Raw genomic sequence first — 12,984 nt, forward strand, 5'->3', positions numbered from 1 at the left:
AGACACCAAAGAGTGCAGTGTCTCTCAGGGGACTGAGGAACGGCACAGCCGTCTCAATCATGCAGAAAAGACTCTCAGGAAAAGCCCGCATGCTTCTGTAGTAAAGAAATGTCTCGCAGAACTTCCTCACGGCAATCAGGACACCCACGAAGCCCCACCACTAACCCTTCCTAAGGTCAGGGACAAGGCAAGGGTGTCCATTCCCACAGCTTCTACTCAACACTGCACTGGAGGTTATAGGCGAAGCCATTAGGCAAGAACAACCACAATTACCAACAGTAAAGCCTTTGGGGTCAAAAGGTGCTGCCGGCGCCATGGTGGGTGTGTAGGTCAGCAGACTAAACGGAATCACCTGCTTGCTTCCTAAGGGCGGTGCCAGGACAGGAAGTGAGGGCAGTGCTCTCTTCGACACGTCATGCTGGGACAGTTCAGGGTCACACGCTGAAGATAGTACTACCTTCTCATGCCACATCAAAAACAAACTCAAAATGGATCAAGAAGAAGAAAGCATAAATCTACCGACCGAAGACTCAGCTGTGATGCCTTGGACAAGCCACAAAAGCACAAAGAACACAAGAGAAGAGAAATTAAACCACCAAAATTAAGAAAGCATTGGGAGCAGGGCATGGTGGTTCCTGCCTTAATCTCAGCACTTGGGAGGCAGAGCCAGGCAGATCTCTGTGAGTTCGAGGCCAGCCTGGTCTATAAAGTGAGTTCTAGGACAGCCAGGGCTCTGTTACCCAGAGAAACCCTGTTGAAAAACCAAAAAAATAAATTAAAATAAAAATTTTAAAATTAAAAAGCACTGGGCATCAAGCGACATTATTAGAGAATTCAATGACAACCCTCAAAACACAGACATTCCAGGAACCTGCTACCCAGAATCCATCAAGAATTCCATGGCGGGAGAGACAACCCAATCTAACAAAAGACCATCCAAATTTTTTTTGGCATTTTAGAGATAGGGTTTCTTTGTGTAGCTTTGTGTCTTTCCTGGATCTCGCTCTGTAGCCCAGGCTGGCCTCGAACTCACAGAGATCCACCTGCCTCTGCCTCCTGAGTGATGGGATTAGAGGCGTATGCCACCACCGCCCGGCCAATTTTTTTTTTTAAAGACAATGCAATGTTAAGACTATGCATAGGTCTTTAGTGGCCCCTTCCCTAAAGAATATGTATGTGTGTGAGTGTGTGTGTGTGTGAACATATATACATACACACACGTGTACACACACACACACACACAGTGGTGGGTACTTGGAGCCCAGTGCCAGGTCATTAGACATGAACTAGAAAGTCTGGCAAGCAGGGAGCCAGTGCACACCCTGGTCAACTGTGACTAAACACACACATAACAGGGTCTGAGAATGCTGTGGAGAAAGGCAGCGTTGTGCACTGTTGGGGGATACAGACTGGAAACAGCCCAGTGGTCTCACCAAGGCTAAGCACAGACTCAATGGCTGAGCTGTTCTGCCCGGAGGTCTCTGCCAAGGAGTTGGTGAAATGTTCAAACATCATGAGTGCAAGAATATTCATAGCCAATCGGCTCACAGTAGCACAAAGGTAAAGACAGACCGAGAGCCCATCACCCATTGACAAGAGAGAAGTGAAGTGTGGTGTAGCCACATAAGAGAATGTTCTTCAGCCATGAAGAAAGAGTGGACTCCTGACTCGGCTGTGACTGGATAAATATGGAAATGGGATGTTCAATGGCTCAGACAAGACACCAGCCAGGAGACCGCCATGGCTCCCCGAGGCTTTGAAGGTTTTGAAGCCTGATGACTCGGATTTTCAAAAACGTGTGTCTAGCCCTATCTTCTGATCTGGTCCTCTTCAGCTGCCTGTCTAAGGGACCGTATCTGGCCTCTGGACCTCCAGAGAGAGGCTGAGGGTGAGGCTGGGGAATGGAGGAGAGTGAGGTCTGAAAGGCTCCATGCAAAGCCTTTCCAAACTAGGTCCAAGGAGAGGCTGGGAGTCCTCAGCTGAGACCAGGTGAAACTTCGGGTCACTGGCAGAGGCCCAGGGGTCTCAGTGAGCCGTGGCTATCACAATACTATAACACATCTCTGAGCTCTGACGCTGAGACCCGGCACATGTGCAGGTGTGTGTAGAAGTCCATGGGACAGAGCTTGTGCGAGAAGCCGCACCATGTATCTGAGTAAGGAAGTCCACACTGTGTGGCATACAAGCTCCACTCTGTACAGCCAGGCCTTTGAATTGCTGAGCTCTGCTCCCATGTTACTGTGCATGAGCCTCCATCCAATGCTTTCTAGGGCACAAGAACCCGGGACACCCAGCGAGTGCCCACTGTGCCCAGGCATCTGACAATAGGGAGGACACTGGGGAGCAGAGGCTATGGGTGGGATGCTCTGGCCACAGTGCTGGTCTCAGACACAGGAGAGACAACTCTGATGGGCTCATCACCTCGCTCTCCCAGCCACAGGCAGGCTGGACCACCCTCTGAGGACAAGGCTGGAGGATACAATAGTCTTGGTGCTCAACACCATCACCAGGTAGCCTGGCAGGTGGCCACCAGGTGGAGGGCAGAGGGTCAGCCCAGGAAGGCCATACTTCCCTCTAAATATGCCTATTCTTAGGGCAACCAGCCCAACAGGAGTTTATGACTCCACGGAGCACCCTCCAGACTGAACAACAAGGAAGAGGAAGGGCCCAGAGCCTCCCGCAGCAAAACACACCTGGGGGATAAAAGCCCAGAGCCCAGAGCACCTCACACACACACACTCACTCAACACTCACACAGTCACTCAACACACTCCCAGCTCCCAGCTCCCAGCCAACCCCGCCATGGCCACCTCCACCATGTCTGTCTGCTCCGATGCTTGTACCAACTCCTCCTGGCAGGTGGATGACTGCCCAGAGAGCTGCTGTGAGCCTACCTGCTGTGCCCCCAGCTGCTGCCAGTCCAGCTGCTGCCAGCCCAGCTGCTGTGTGCCCAGCTGCTGCCAGTCCAGCTGCTGTGTGCCCAGCTGCTGCCAGCCTAGCTGCTGTGCCCCAGCCCCCTGCCTGACCCTCATCTGCACCCCATTGAGCTGTGTGTCCAGCCCCTGTTGCCAATCTCCCTGTACCAGCTGCTGCTCACCCTCATGCTGCCAACAGTCTAGCTGCCAGCAAGCTTGCTGTACCTGCTCCCCCTGCCAGGCATCTTGCTGTGTGCCAGTTTGCTGCAAGCCTGTCTGCTGTGTGCCAGTCTGCTGTGGATCCCCCTCATGCTGCCAGCAGTCTAGCTGTGAGCCCTCTTGCTGCACCTGCTCTCCCTGCCAGCCATCCTGCTGTGAACCAACATGCTGTGAGCCTTTGTGTTGTGAACCTGTCTGCTGCACGCCTGTCTGCTCTGGATCATCATGCTGCCAGCCATCCTGCTGTGTGCCCGTCTGTTGCAAGCCTGTCTGCTGCACACCCATCTGCTCTGGATCCTCATGCTGTCAATCTTCCTGCTGTGTGCCTGTCTGCTGCAAGCCTGTCTGCTGCAAGCCCTGCTCCAGCGTGTCCCTGCTGTGCCGCCCTGTGTGCAGACCTGCCTGCTGTGTGCCCACCTCCTCCTGCTGTGCCTCCTCCTGCCAGCCCAGCTGCTGCAAGTCCTGCTCCAGCGTGTCCATGCTCTGCCACCCAGCCTGCTCCAGACAAGTCAGCTGTAGCCTCTCTTCTGGCCAGAAGTCCAGCTGCTGACCCCAAGTGCTCCTCTGGGGTACTGTCCGGCACAGGCTGCTCTGTACTACTCTAACCGTTCCCAGCCTCTAGCCTTGACCACAGAAGATTAGCCATGGCCATCCAGAAGGTGGTTGGCTCCTGAGTCCTTCCCTGAGGCTGCCTGAATGGAGCCCCACTGCCTCCTTAGGCCCTAAGTCATGAGATTAGTCCCAACTCCAGCAGTCTTAGCCTTACCTGGGCTCTCACTGCATATATCCTGATAAGCCTGCCTTTGGGGCCTGCGAAGGTAGTTCAATGGTTAAGACACTTACGCTCTTGCAAAGGACCAGAGTCCTGTTCCCAGTGCACAGCGGGTGACTGACAACTGCCTGGAGGTTGTCATTCCTTTTCCAGGGCATTTGCTGCCCTCCTCTGGCCTCTCTGGAAACCTGCACTCATCTGTACACACACACACACACACACACACACACACACACACACACACACACACACACTTAAAAAAAATAAATCTTTCAACTTGCCGCTGTCTCCTACCGACCTGTGTCTTGTGTGTGGTGTGGGGTGGATGGGCATGAAGGACCAGGCTTCATGCAGCAAGTGGGACCTACCTCAAGGGTACACGATGACTCTCAGAGTAGCTCCTTGGTATCTGAGGTTAGGAATGTGGGGGAAAATGACTACCTGGTAGCCATGGACCCCTGAGCCACACCTGTTCTTCCCAGCCCCACAGCTGATCTTGAGTATGACCCTCCTATCAGAAGCCACATCCCCAGCCTCCTCTGGGGAGACCAGCCCTTTATGGCAGTTGCTCATTCTGCCTCTAGCTTTCCCTGTAACTCTATCCTCCCCAGGATCCACATCTCAACCAGGGCTCCAGCTCCAGCCAGGATTCTGAAGCCCCAAGAATGACAGCCTCCTGCAGTCTTCTGGGTGCCTCCTGCCAATCAACCCAGCCCTCCTGGATTCTAACACATTTCCTTCAGCCCTGCTGCCCTGCAGCCCTTCCAAGCAGCTTCTCCACACAGTGTGGAACTGATGTCCCTCCTTGCTGCTTGGCATGCCAGACCCAACATTTCACCCTGCCCAAGCACAGGGACCTCATGAGTGGATGCTGGGTAGAGTGTGATGATTAATACCACCAACTTGACAAGATATATAGTCACCTTGGAAACGATCTGTCAGCATATGTGGTGTCCCCTCCTCAGGCCAGAAGTCCAGCTGCTGATCCCCAGTCCTTATCAGGGATACTGTCCCCCACAGCCTGCTTCTCTACTACTCTAGTTTTTCCTGCCTTCTAGACTTGACCACAGAGGACTAGCCACTGGCCTCCAAAGGCTCATGTGTTTGAATGCTCAGTTCCCTAAGTGGTGGAACTGTTTGGGAAGGATTAGGAGGTGTGGCCATGTTGGAGGTGGTGTGGCCATGTTGGAGGAGGTGTGGCCATGTTGGAGGTGGTGTGGCCATGTTGGAGGTGGTGTGGCCATGTTGGAGGTGGTGTGGCCATGTTGGAGGAGGTGTGGCCATGTTGGAGGAGGTGTGGCCATGTTGGAGGAGGTGTGGCCATGTTTGAGGAGGTGTGGCCATGTTGGAGGAGGTGTGGCCATGTTGGAGGAGGTGTGGCCATGTTGGAGGAGGTGTGGCCATGTTGGAGGAGGTGTGGCCATGTGGGGGAGGTGTGGCCATGTTGGAGGTGGTGTGGCCATGTTGGAGGAGGTATGGCCATGTTGGAGGAGGTGTGGCCATGTTGGAGGTGGTGTAGCCATGTTGGAGGTGGTGTGGCCATGTTGGAGGAGGTGTGGCCATGTGGGGGAGGTGTGGCCATGTTGGAGGAGGTGTGGCCATGTTGGAGGAGGTGTGGCCATGTTGGAGGAGGTGTGGCCATGTTGGAGGAGGTGTGGCCATGTTGGAGGAAGTGTGGCCATGTTGGAGGAGGTGTGGCCATGTTGGAGGTGGTGTGGCCATGTTGGAGGAGGTATGGCCATGTTGGAGGTGGTGTGGCCATGTTGGAGGAAGTGTGGCCATGTTGGAGGAGGTGTGGCCATGTTGGAGGAGGTGTGGTCATGTTGGAGGAGGTGTGGCCATGTGGGGGAGGTGTGGCCATGTTGGAGGAGGTGGGGGGGGGGTGGCCATGTTGGAGGAGGTGTGGCCATGTTGGAGGAGGTGTGGCCATGTTGGGGGAGGTGTGGCCATGTTGGAGGAGGTGTGGCCATGTTGGAGGAGGTGTGGCCATGTTGGAGGAGGTGTGGCCATGTTGGAGGAGGTGTGGCCATGTGGGGGAGGTGTGGCCATGTTGGAGGAGGTGTGGCCATGTGGGGGAGGTGTGGCCATGTTGGAGGAGGTGTGGCCATGTGGAGGTGTGGCCATGTTGGAGGAGGTGTGGCCATGTTGGAGGAGGTGTGGCCATGTGGGGGAGGTGTGGCCATGTTGGAGGAGGTATGTCACCGTGGGTGGGCTTTGAGGTTTCAAAAGTCCAAGTCAGGCCCAATCTTGGTGGAGTGAGATGCAAGCTCTCAGCTCTTGCTCTAGTGCCATGCCTGCCTGCCTGCTGTTTTACTCCCAGTCATGATGCTCATGGACTCACCCTCTGAAACTGTAAGCAAGCCCCCATAAAATGCTTTCTTTTATAAGTTGCCTTGGTCATGGTGTTTCTTCACAGCATAGAACAGTGACTAAGATAGCATGTCTGTGAGGGGGTTTCTAGATTGGGTTGACTGAGCTGGGACTACCCACCCTAAATGTGAGTAGCACCATGGTCCTGGTCTCTCTCTCTCTCTCTCTCTCTCTCTCTATCTATCTCTTTCCTTCCTGGCTGCAGACGCAGCTGACCAGCTGCCTCACTCTCCTGCCACTGTGCCATCCCCACTATGACGGACTGTGTCCCCAGGAACTGTGAGCCATGCAAACCTTTTCTTCTCTGAAGTTGCTTCCTGTGAGGTGTTTTGTTACAGCAACAAGAAGAACGAATAACACACTGGGTGACACCAACGGTGCCACCAGACCCAGGTCCTCACACACAGGCCTCCTGTGTTCAGGGAGCCACCTCCCTCCCCTCACTCAGAAGACCACCCGAGATAACCACCAGGGGCATCCCAGCACCAGAGACCAAATGACACAGTGTTGTCCACCTTCCTGAGGGCCAAATCTATGTGGCCATAGATAAGAGGTTCCAGAGGGCCATGATGGTCACATCCTGCTGTAGGTGTTGAGTAGCCAACAGGTAAGGCTCCACTTCCCCCAACATATGTCTGTCCCTCTTTGGTGCCCAGTGGCCATGGGGTTGGCACAGAAGCCGGAAAGGAAAGGACTCACTGTGACCTCTGTCTGCCACCCTCACCTCTGCATGCTGACACCTAAAACACAGGGCCTCACCTGCTTAGTGACCCTTGGTGCGCCAGCCAGGAAGTGTGCCCCCTGTCTCCTAGGAGCCTCCTTCCTTGTTGGCCATATTAGAAGACAGCTTCCAAAGCTGTTAATCACAGGGTGACCCTGGAACTCTGCCAGCCCAGGCCCAGGCATCATCCTGGGAGAAATGAGAACATCCGTCCATCTAGAGCAGTGTGCGCTGAGGTTCTGGCAGCAGACAACAGGGAATTATTCAAGTGTCCATCAGCAGGGGAGTAGATAAATGTGTGTGGACTGCCCGTACAGGAAACATCCCATGGCTGTGGAGGAGCCAGCCAGGTGGAGCCACCTTGGGGAGCGCCATGCTTGATGAGACGGCACGAGGCCACGTGTGGAGCGTGCATAACAGGGACTTTGGAGACGGACAGCAGGTGCACAGACCAGTCAGACAAATGCCCGGCGCAGAGAGCCGAGGGGGCCAAGTCCTCTTGACTCACGGTTTCAGAGGGCCCAGCTCTCACCCCGTTCATTCTGAGTCTATGATAAGACAGAACGCCACACAACCCCAAGCACAGGGCCAAGGCTGCTTCCCTCATGGCTTGCAGGAAGCAGAAATGAGGAGGGGCAGGAAGAACCTGGAAAGGCCCACATCCAGTGGCCTACTTCCTCCAGTAAGGACAATGACCTAATGTTTTGTTCAGCTCCCCAGCAGCACCACCACCTGGAGACCAGGCATTCAACACATGAACTTGGGGGGGGGGGACATTCTGTATGCAAATCATGACAGTGGGTGTCACAGGTGGGCCAGGGGTTGACAGAAAGACCACTCAGGGATAAGGAGCCTGGGGTGAGCTAAGGTACATACACTGAAGACAGCCAAGCGCTATGAGGATGTTCTGACACCCTTGGCCATGCCCTTGAAGCCATGGCTCCATGACACCCTAAGCACTTCTCAGGAAAACCACCCACAGGAGCCGCAGGCCATCATTAGGTCCCTGTGGCTGATAGCCATGTCCCTTCACCTTAACTAGGGCACTGTCTGAGAACATAGAACCCATGGCCACAGACACTTAAGGCTGAAGGCTAACTCTGAAGTTGAGCCTGATGGAAACAGGACAGCAAAGCCAGGTTCGAGCACAGAGGACAGCTGTGGGTACCTGGGATCTTTGGCTGACTGTGCCTATTCTTGAAGAAGAGCAACCCAGAGAGATGTCACCTCCAGCCCAGCAAGGGACAAACAAGCCACCTCCCACTCAGTCCCCTGTAATGGGGTCACTTCAGAAATATGACCAAGGGACTGGGACCCTTGCCACACACCTGGCTGTCAGCAAGAAACTTGGCCAAAGTTGGAGCAGATGACAACACACAGCCCAGGGACATACAGGAGCCAGGACAGCACCTGAAGACACTCGCAGGAGCCTGAAGCACTGGACAGGGCTAAGCACCAGCCTGAGGGTTTTCCAATGCCTTGGCACCTCCAAGGAAGCTAGACTCAGAAGACGAACTACGTACCAAAAGGAACAGTTACAACAATGTGCCATAATAAAAATAATTGTAAAAGCCTTTGTGGTTTATTTCTGCCCTTTTTCATTCTGGAGTTTTCAAACTTCTGGAAAGTAAAACAGGTAGACACAGGAGGTTGTGGACTAAGAGCAGGATGCTATCCTAAAGAATGAGGATGGGGAGGGAGAAAGGGAGAAGGAAGGTATGAGAGAGGGAGGAAGACACCCGGAGTTCTGGAAACTAAAGCAGCAGCCTGCAGGTGAGGGTGCTTGCCAACAGGGTGTATGGTGGATGGAGTATGTGATACAGCTGAAGTGGGGTGTGGAGGGGGCGTTGCTGCTAAGATTCGGATCAGGAGATCAGAACGGAGAAGGCAGGAGCCAGAATCATGGACGGGAGCACTCAGACTGTAAGATGAGAAGCTTCCTGAAGCTGAAGGGATGTGTGAGACCAGAGCTGAGGAAAGCATCATGGTGCTGGGAGAGGGGAGCATGGGGGCAGGGGGGTGGTGGCCACAGACGTGGTACAAGGTTCTAGAAAGAGATGAGCTCACCAGAAGAGCAAACCAGTCACAAGCCCAAGATGGTGACACACCTCTGGGATGTGGAAAAGAGTTTGGACTGAACCTTGGCTACATGGTGAGGCCAGCCTGGGCTACAGGAGTTACTGCCTAAAAAAAAAGAAAAGGAAGTTTCAGGTACACCCCTGCTGCTCCCGACACCCTGAGGGAACGCCCAGTCACCCCACAGAAGGAAGGCTGGCCCTCTCTGCAAAGCTATAGGATGCCCAGATCTGCCACGGTGGCCTCAGAGATTGATCTGTATGGGAGAGGGCAGGTGTGTGAGTCAGGACCTCTATCTAACCTGGCAGTGTCCACGTGATTTTCATTTCATAGAGAATTAAAATGGCTGGTGTGGCAGCCCTCACCTGAAACCCCAGGCCTGGGGAGGCTGGGACAAGGCCAACCTTCACAATGAGACGCTGCATAAGCACAGCCCCTGGGGGTGGGGGTGGATAAAGTTAGAAGCTTAGAAGCTTACACTGCTGGGAACAGCAGGCGCCACTGATGGAAGAACACAGAAAAATCGCTTACAACCAACTGCCTCCGAGAAGCGGCAGAAGGAAAGCACCAGCCCGAGGGGCCACGTGCACACTGTGGAAATAAATATTGAAGGAGGAAGGGATTAGTGGAGGCAGTGACAAGGGGACCCCACATCAGAGGCCAGCCCGGGCTATAGAGGCCCTGACCCCCAACCCCAAAGGAATAAGTAAGTAACAGTGAAATATGGAGCTGGCCTTTTCAACGGACCAAGGGGGTTTTAAAGGAAAATCTAATGTAACAAACACATCAAATGGGAGCAGGAGTGAGCGCGTGGGTTCGGGAGTTTTTAGTTTTAGGTGGACTAGGACAGCGTGGGACTGACACAATGAAGATTTTAGTCTGACTCTTCAGACGTGGGCTCGGGTGGTTTTAAAGGGGTCTGCCACGGGAAGGACCTCTCCTACACCATGTGTAGCATCCTGGAGCTGGGGTGAAGCCATGGGGCTTCAGAACTGTTCGAGCAAGACTGCTGGGTCCCTGGTGCTAAAATCAGCAGGGAGAAGTGGGCAGACGGACAGACAGACAGAGGGGAGAACGGAGGGAGAGAGCATGACATACAGTAAGAGACTCTGGGTAAAATGTCAGCATATTCCAAGTGTAAGCTATTATGGACGCTCCTTAAAGACTTCAGGTCACCCGGTGCCCCAGAAGTTCATCTGTGGACCTGTGGAAGAGACACCGACACTCCCACACACCTCGGCCACCGCAGCACAATTCACCGTAGCCAAGTGGTGGAGGAGCATCAGATGAATGGGAAAACAGGTTTAGTCTTCTACAAAGAGGAAGTGCCGCCATGTGTGGCAACAGGCTGAGACTTCGTTGACAAAGTGAAATAATGCAGGCACAAACAGCCCCAACACACTGCCGTACAATGTCTAAAATGTCAGCTCATGACGGGTGAACCCAGTGCACAAGGGTCAAACAGCCTAGTGTTCCAATCTGGAAACTGATGAACACTCTCTGTGTGGGGTCCAGCAGTCTGGGTAACGGAGGAGAGAGAGCTTGTAATCAAGGGGACCACAGAGTGAGTTCCAGGAAAGGCGCAAAGCTACACAGAGAATCCCTGTCTCGAAAAACCACAAGAAGAAGGAGGAGGAGGAGGAGGAGGAGGAGGAGGAGGAGGAGGAGGAGGAGGAGGAGGAGGAGGAGGAAGAAGAAGAAGAAGAAGAAGAAGAAGAAGAAGAAGAAGAAGAAGAAGAAGAAGAAGAAGGAAGAAAGAAAGCAACAGACAGAAGTTGAAAGACAGAAAACTGTCAGGAAACTCCAGTTGTCTCTGCTCAGGGACATGGGCACCAAGAAAATAGGCATCATCACCTGGGCTTCGAGGGACACTGGTTCAAACCCAGAATTTTGTTTGATTAGGGTTTTTTTGTTGTTGTTGTTTTTGTTTTTGTTTTTGTTTTTGTTTTTGAGACAGGGTTTCTCTGTGTAACAACCTTGGCTGTCCTAGAACTCACTCTGTAGACTAGGCTGCCTTGAACTCACAGAGATCCGCCTGCCTCTGCCTCCCTAGTGCTGAGATTAAAGGCGTGTGCCACCACCACCCAGCTCCAAATCCAGAATTCTATACCCAGCCAGACTATCCTGGCATGGGTGGGTGGGCAGGCAGGTCAGGAGCTTCTGAAGTGTGGCCACTGCAGGATGTGGAGTCTCTGGCCAAAAAGAAAACAAAAAAGGCTCAGAGTCTCACTGGAAATGCTGAGTGTCTTGGAGGGACAGGCACAGCTGAGGGAAGATGCCACCCTACCCAGGAAAGTCTCCCTCACAGTGTACACACAGCCTCCTGTCAACAAACCTCTGTCTGAGTCAACTGTGTTGTATAAGACTTGCATCTTGCTAACATTTGGAGAGGGAAAGGGGGTGGGAGAGCTGTTATTAAGCCCCCAGTGAGTTGTATTATGTAACACGTGTTTTTTTTATTTTGCCTATGTTTTAAAATGTTTAAAGCAATAGTAATAACAATAATAATAGTAATAGGTCCCAGTCACTCAAGCACAGGGAAACAACCCCAGAATCCATGGAGCCCTGCTCACCTCCAAAACCTCTCAAGGGGAGCAGCCTCAAATGTTTTCCAGGCCTTCAGCAGAGTCGAAACAAAAACAAACACAGGTGAGGCGTGCACTCTGCAGATGACCAGCACTAATGAGGGGCCCCAGCCAGCCAGTAAGCAGGAAGGAAAGCCTGAGAAGTTTCTCACCAGGACAACACCAGCCCAGGGCGGTATAAAAGCTGGCAGCAGCCCCTCATACTCACACACTCACACTCACACTCTCACAGCTCCTACCAGACCTGCCCGCCATGGCCACCTCCACCATGTCCATCTGCTCCAGTGACCTGAGCTACGACAGCCGGGTCTGCCTGCCCGGTTCCTGTGATTCTTGTACTGACTCCTCCTGGCAGGTGGACGACTGCCCAGAGAGCTGCTGTGAGCCTACCTGCTGTGCCCCCAGCTGCTGCCAGTCCAGCTGCTGCCAGCCCAGCTGCTGTGTGCCCAGCTGTTGTGTGCCCAGCTGCTGCATGCCCAGCTGCTGTGCCCCAGCCTCCTGCCTGACCCTCCTCTGCACCCCAGTGAGCTGTGTGTCTAGCCCCTGCTGCCAATCTGCCTGCAGCAGCTGCTGCTCACCCTCCTGCTGCACCTCCTCACCTTGTTGTGTGACCCTGTGCTGCAAGCCTGTCTGCTGCAAGCCTGTCTGCTGCACACCCATCTGCTCTGGATCCTCCTCATGCTGCCAGCAGTCTAGCTGCCAGCCCTCATGCTGTCAATCCTCCTGCTGTGTGCCTGTCTGCTGCAAGCCTGTCTGCTGCAAGCCCTGCTCCAGCGTGTCCCTGCTCTGCCGCCCTGTGTGCAGACCTGCCTGCTGTGTGCCCACCTCCTCCTGCTGTGCCTCCTCCTGTCAGCCCAGCTGCTGCAAGCCCTGCTCCAGTGTGTCCCTGCTCTGCCGCCCTGCCTGCTCCCGCCAGGCCTGCTGTGGCCTCTCCAGCTGCTGACAGGCTGAATCTCTCAGCCTTTGCAGGCTATGTCTGCTTTTAAGCGATTCTCCACTCTCAGGAGCCCCTGGAAGCCGCCCGGGGCCACCAGAGTCGTCTCACTATGGACTGGGGCTACACAGCTGCTGCCTGATGGGGTTTGAAGGTGCCACCTGGCCCCTCCCCCTGCAGTTCCCTCTGTGACACAGAGAGGAGCCCCAGATGCCCATTCTCTTGACCATGCACTCACACCAAATGTGACAAGTCCACTGCTGTGTTCAATAAAGTGTTTATATCAGGAGCTGTGGACTGGATGTGTGCATTTTCTGGAATGTCCTGGGTCTTCATATTCAGCCTATCATGGCCCTGGGGGCCTTGCCTGTAAAGCCAGGCACAGAAAGCTT

The 12,984-nt window shown here is 54.0% G+C and overlaps 2 protein-coding genes across 2 annotated transcripts; both read left to right on the forward strand.

Annotated features, from left to right (window-relative positions):
* The first annotated feature begins 2,746 nt into the window (after nt 1-2,746).
* Nucleotides 2,747-4,134, forward strand: LOC114696467 (keratin-associated protein 10-9-like). Its single transcript, XM_037199647.1, has one exon. The coding sequence runs from the start codon at nt 2,803-2,805 to the stop codon at nt 3,682-3,684; it is 882 nt and encodes a 293-aa protein (XP_037055542.1). The 5' UTR covers nt 2,747-2,802; the 3' UTR covers nt 3,685-4,134.
* A 7,745-nt stretch (nt 4,135-11,879) lies between these two features.
* LOC114696533 (keratin-associated protein 10-7-like) lies at nt 11,880-12,881 on the forward strand. The gene has a single exon (XM_028874326.2). The coding sequence runs from the start codon at nt 11,912-11,914 to the stop codon at nt 12,599-12,601; it is 690 nt and encodes a 229-aa protein (XP_028730159.1). The 5' UTR covers nt 11,880-11,911; the 3' UTR covers nt 12,602-12,881.
* Nucleotides 12,882-12,984: the final 103 nt, after the last annotated feature.

This window comes from Peromyscus leucopus, chromosome 16_21 (genome assembly GCF_004664715.2).
Source record: "Peromyscus leucopus breed LL Stock chromosome 16_21, UCI_PerLeu_2.1, whole genome shotgun sequence".
NCBI classification, from domain to species: domain Eukaryota; kingdom Metazoa; phylum Chordata; class Mammalia; order Rodentia; family Cricetidae; genus Peromyscus; species Peromyscus leucopus.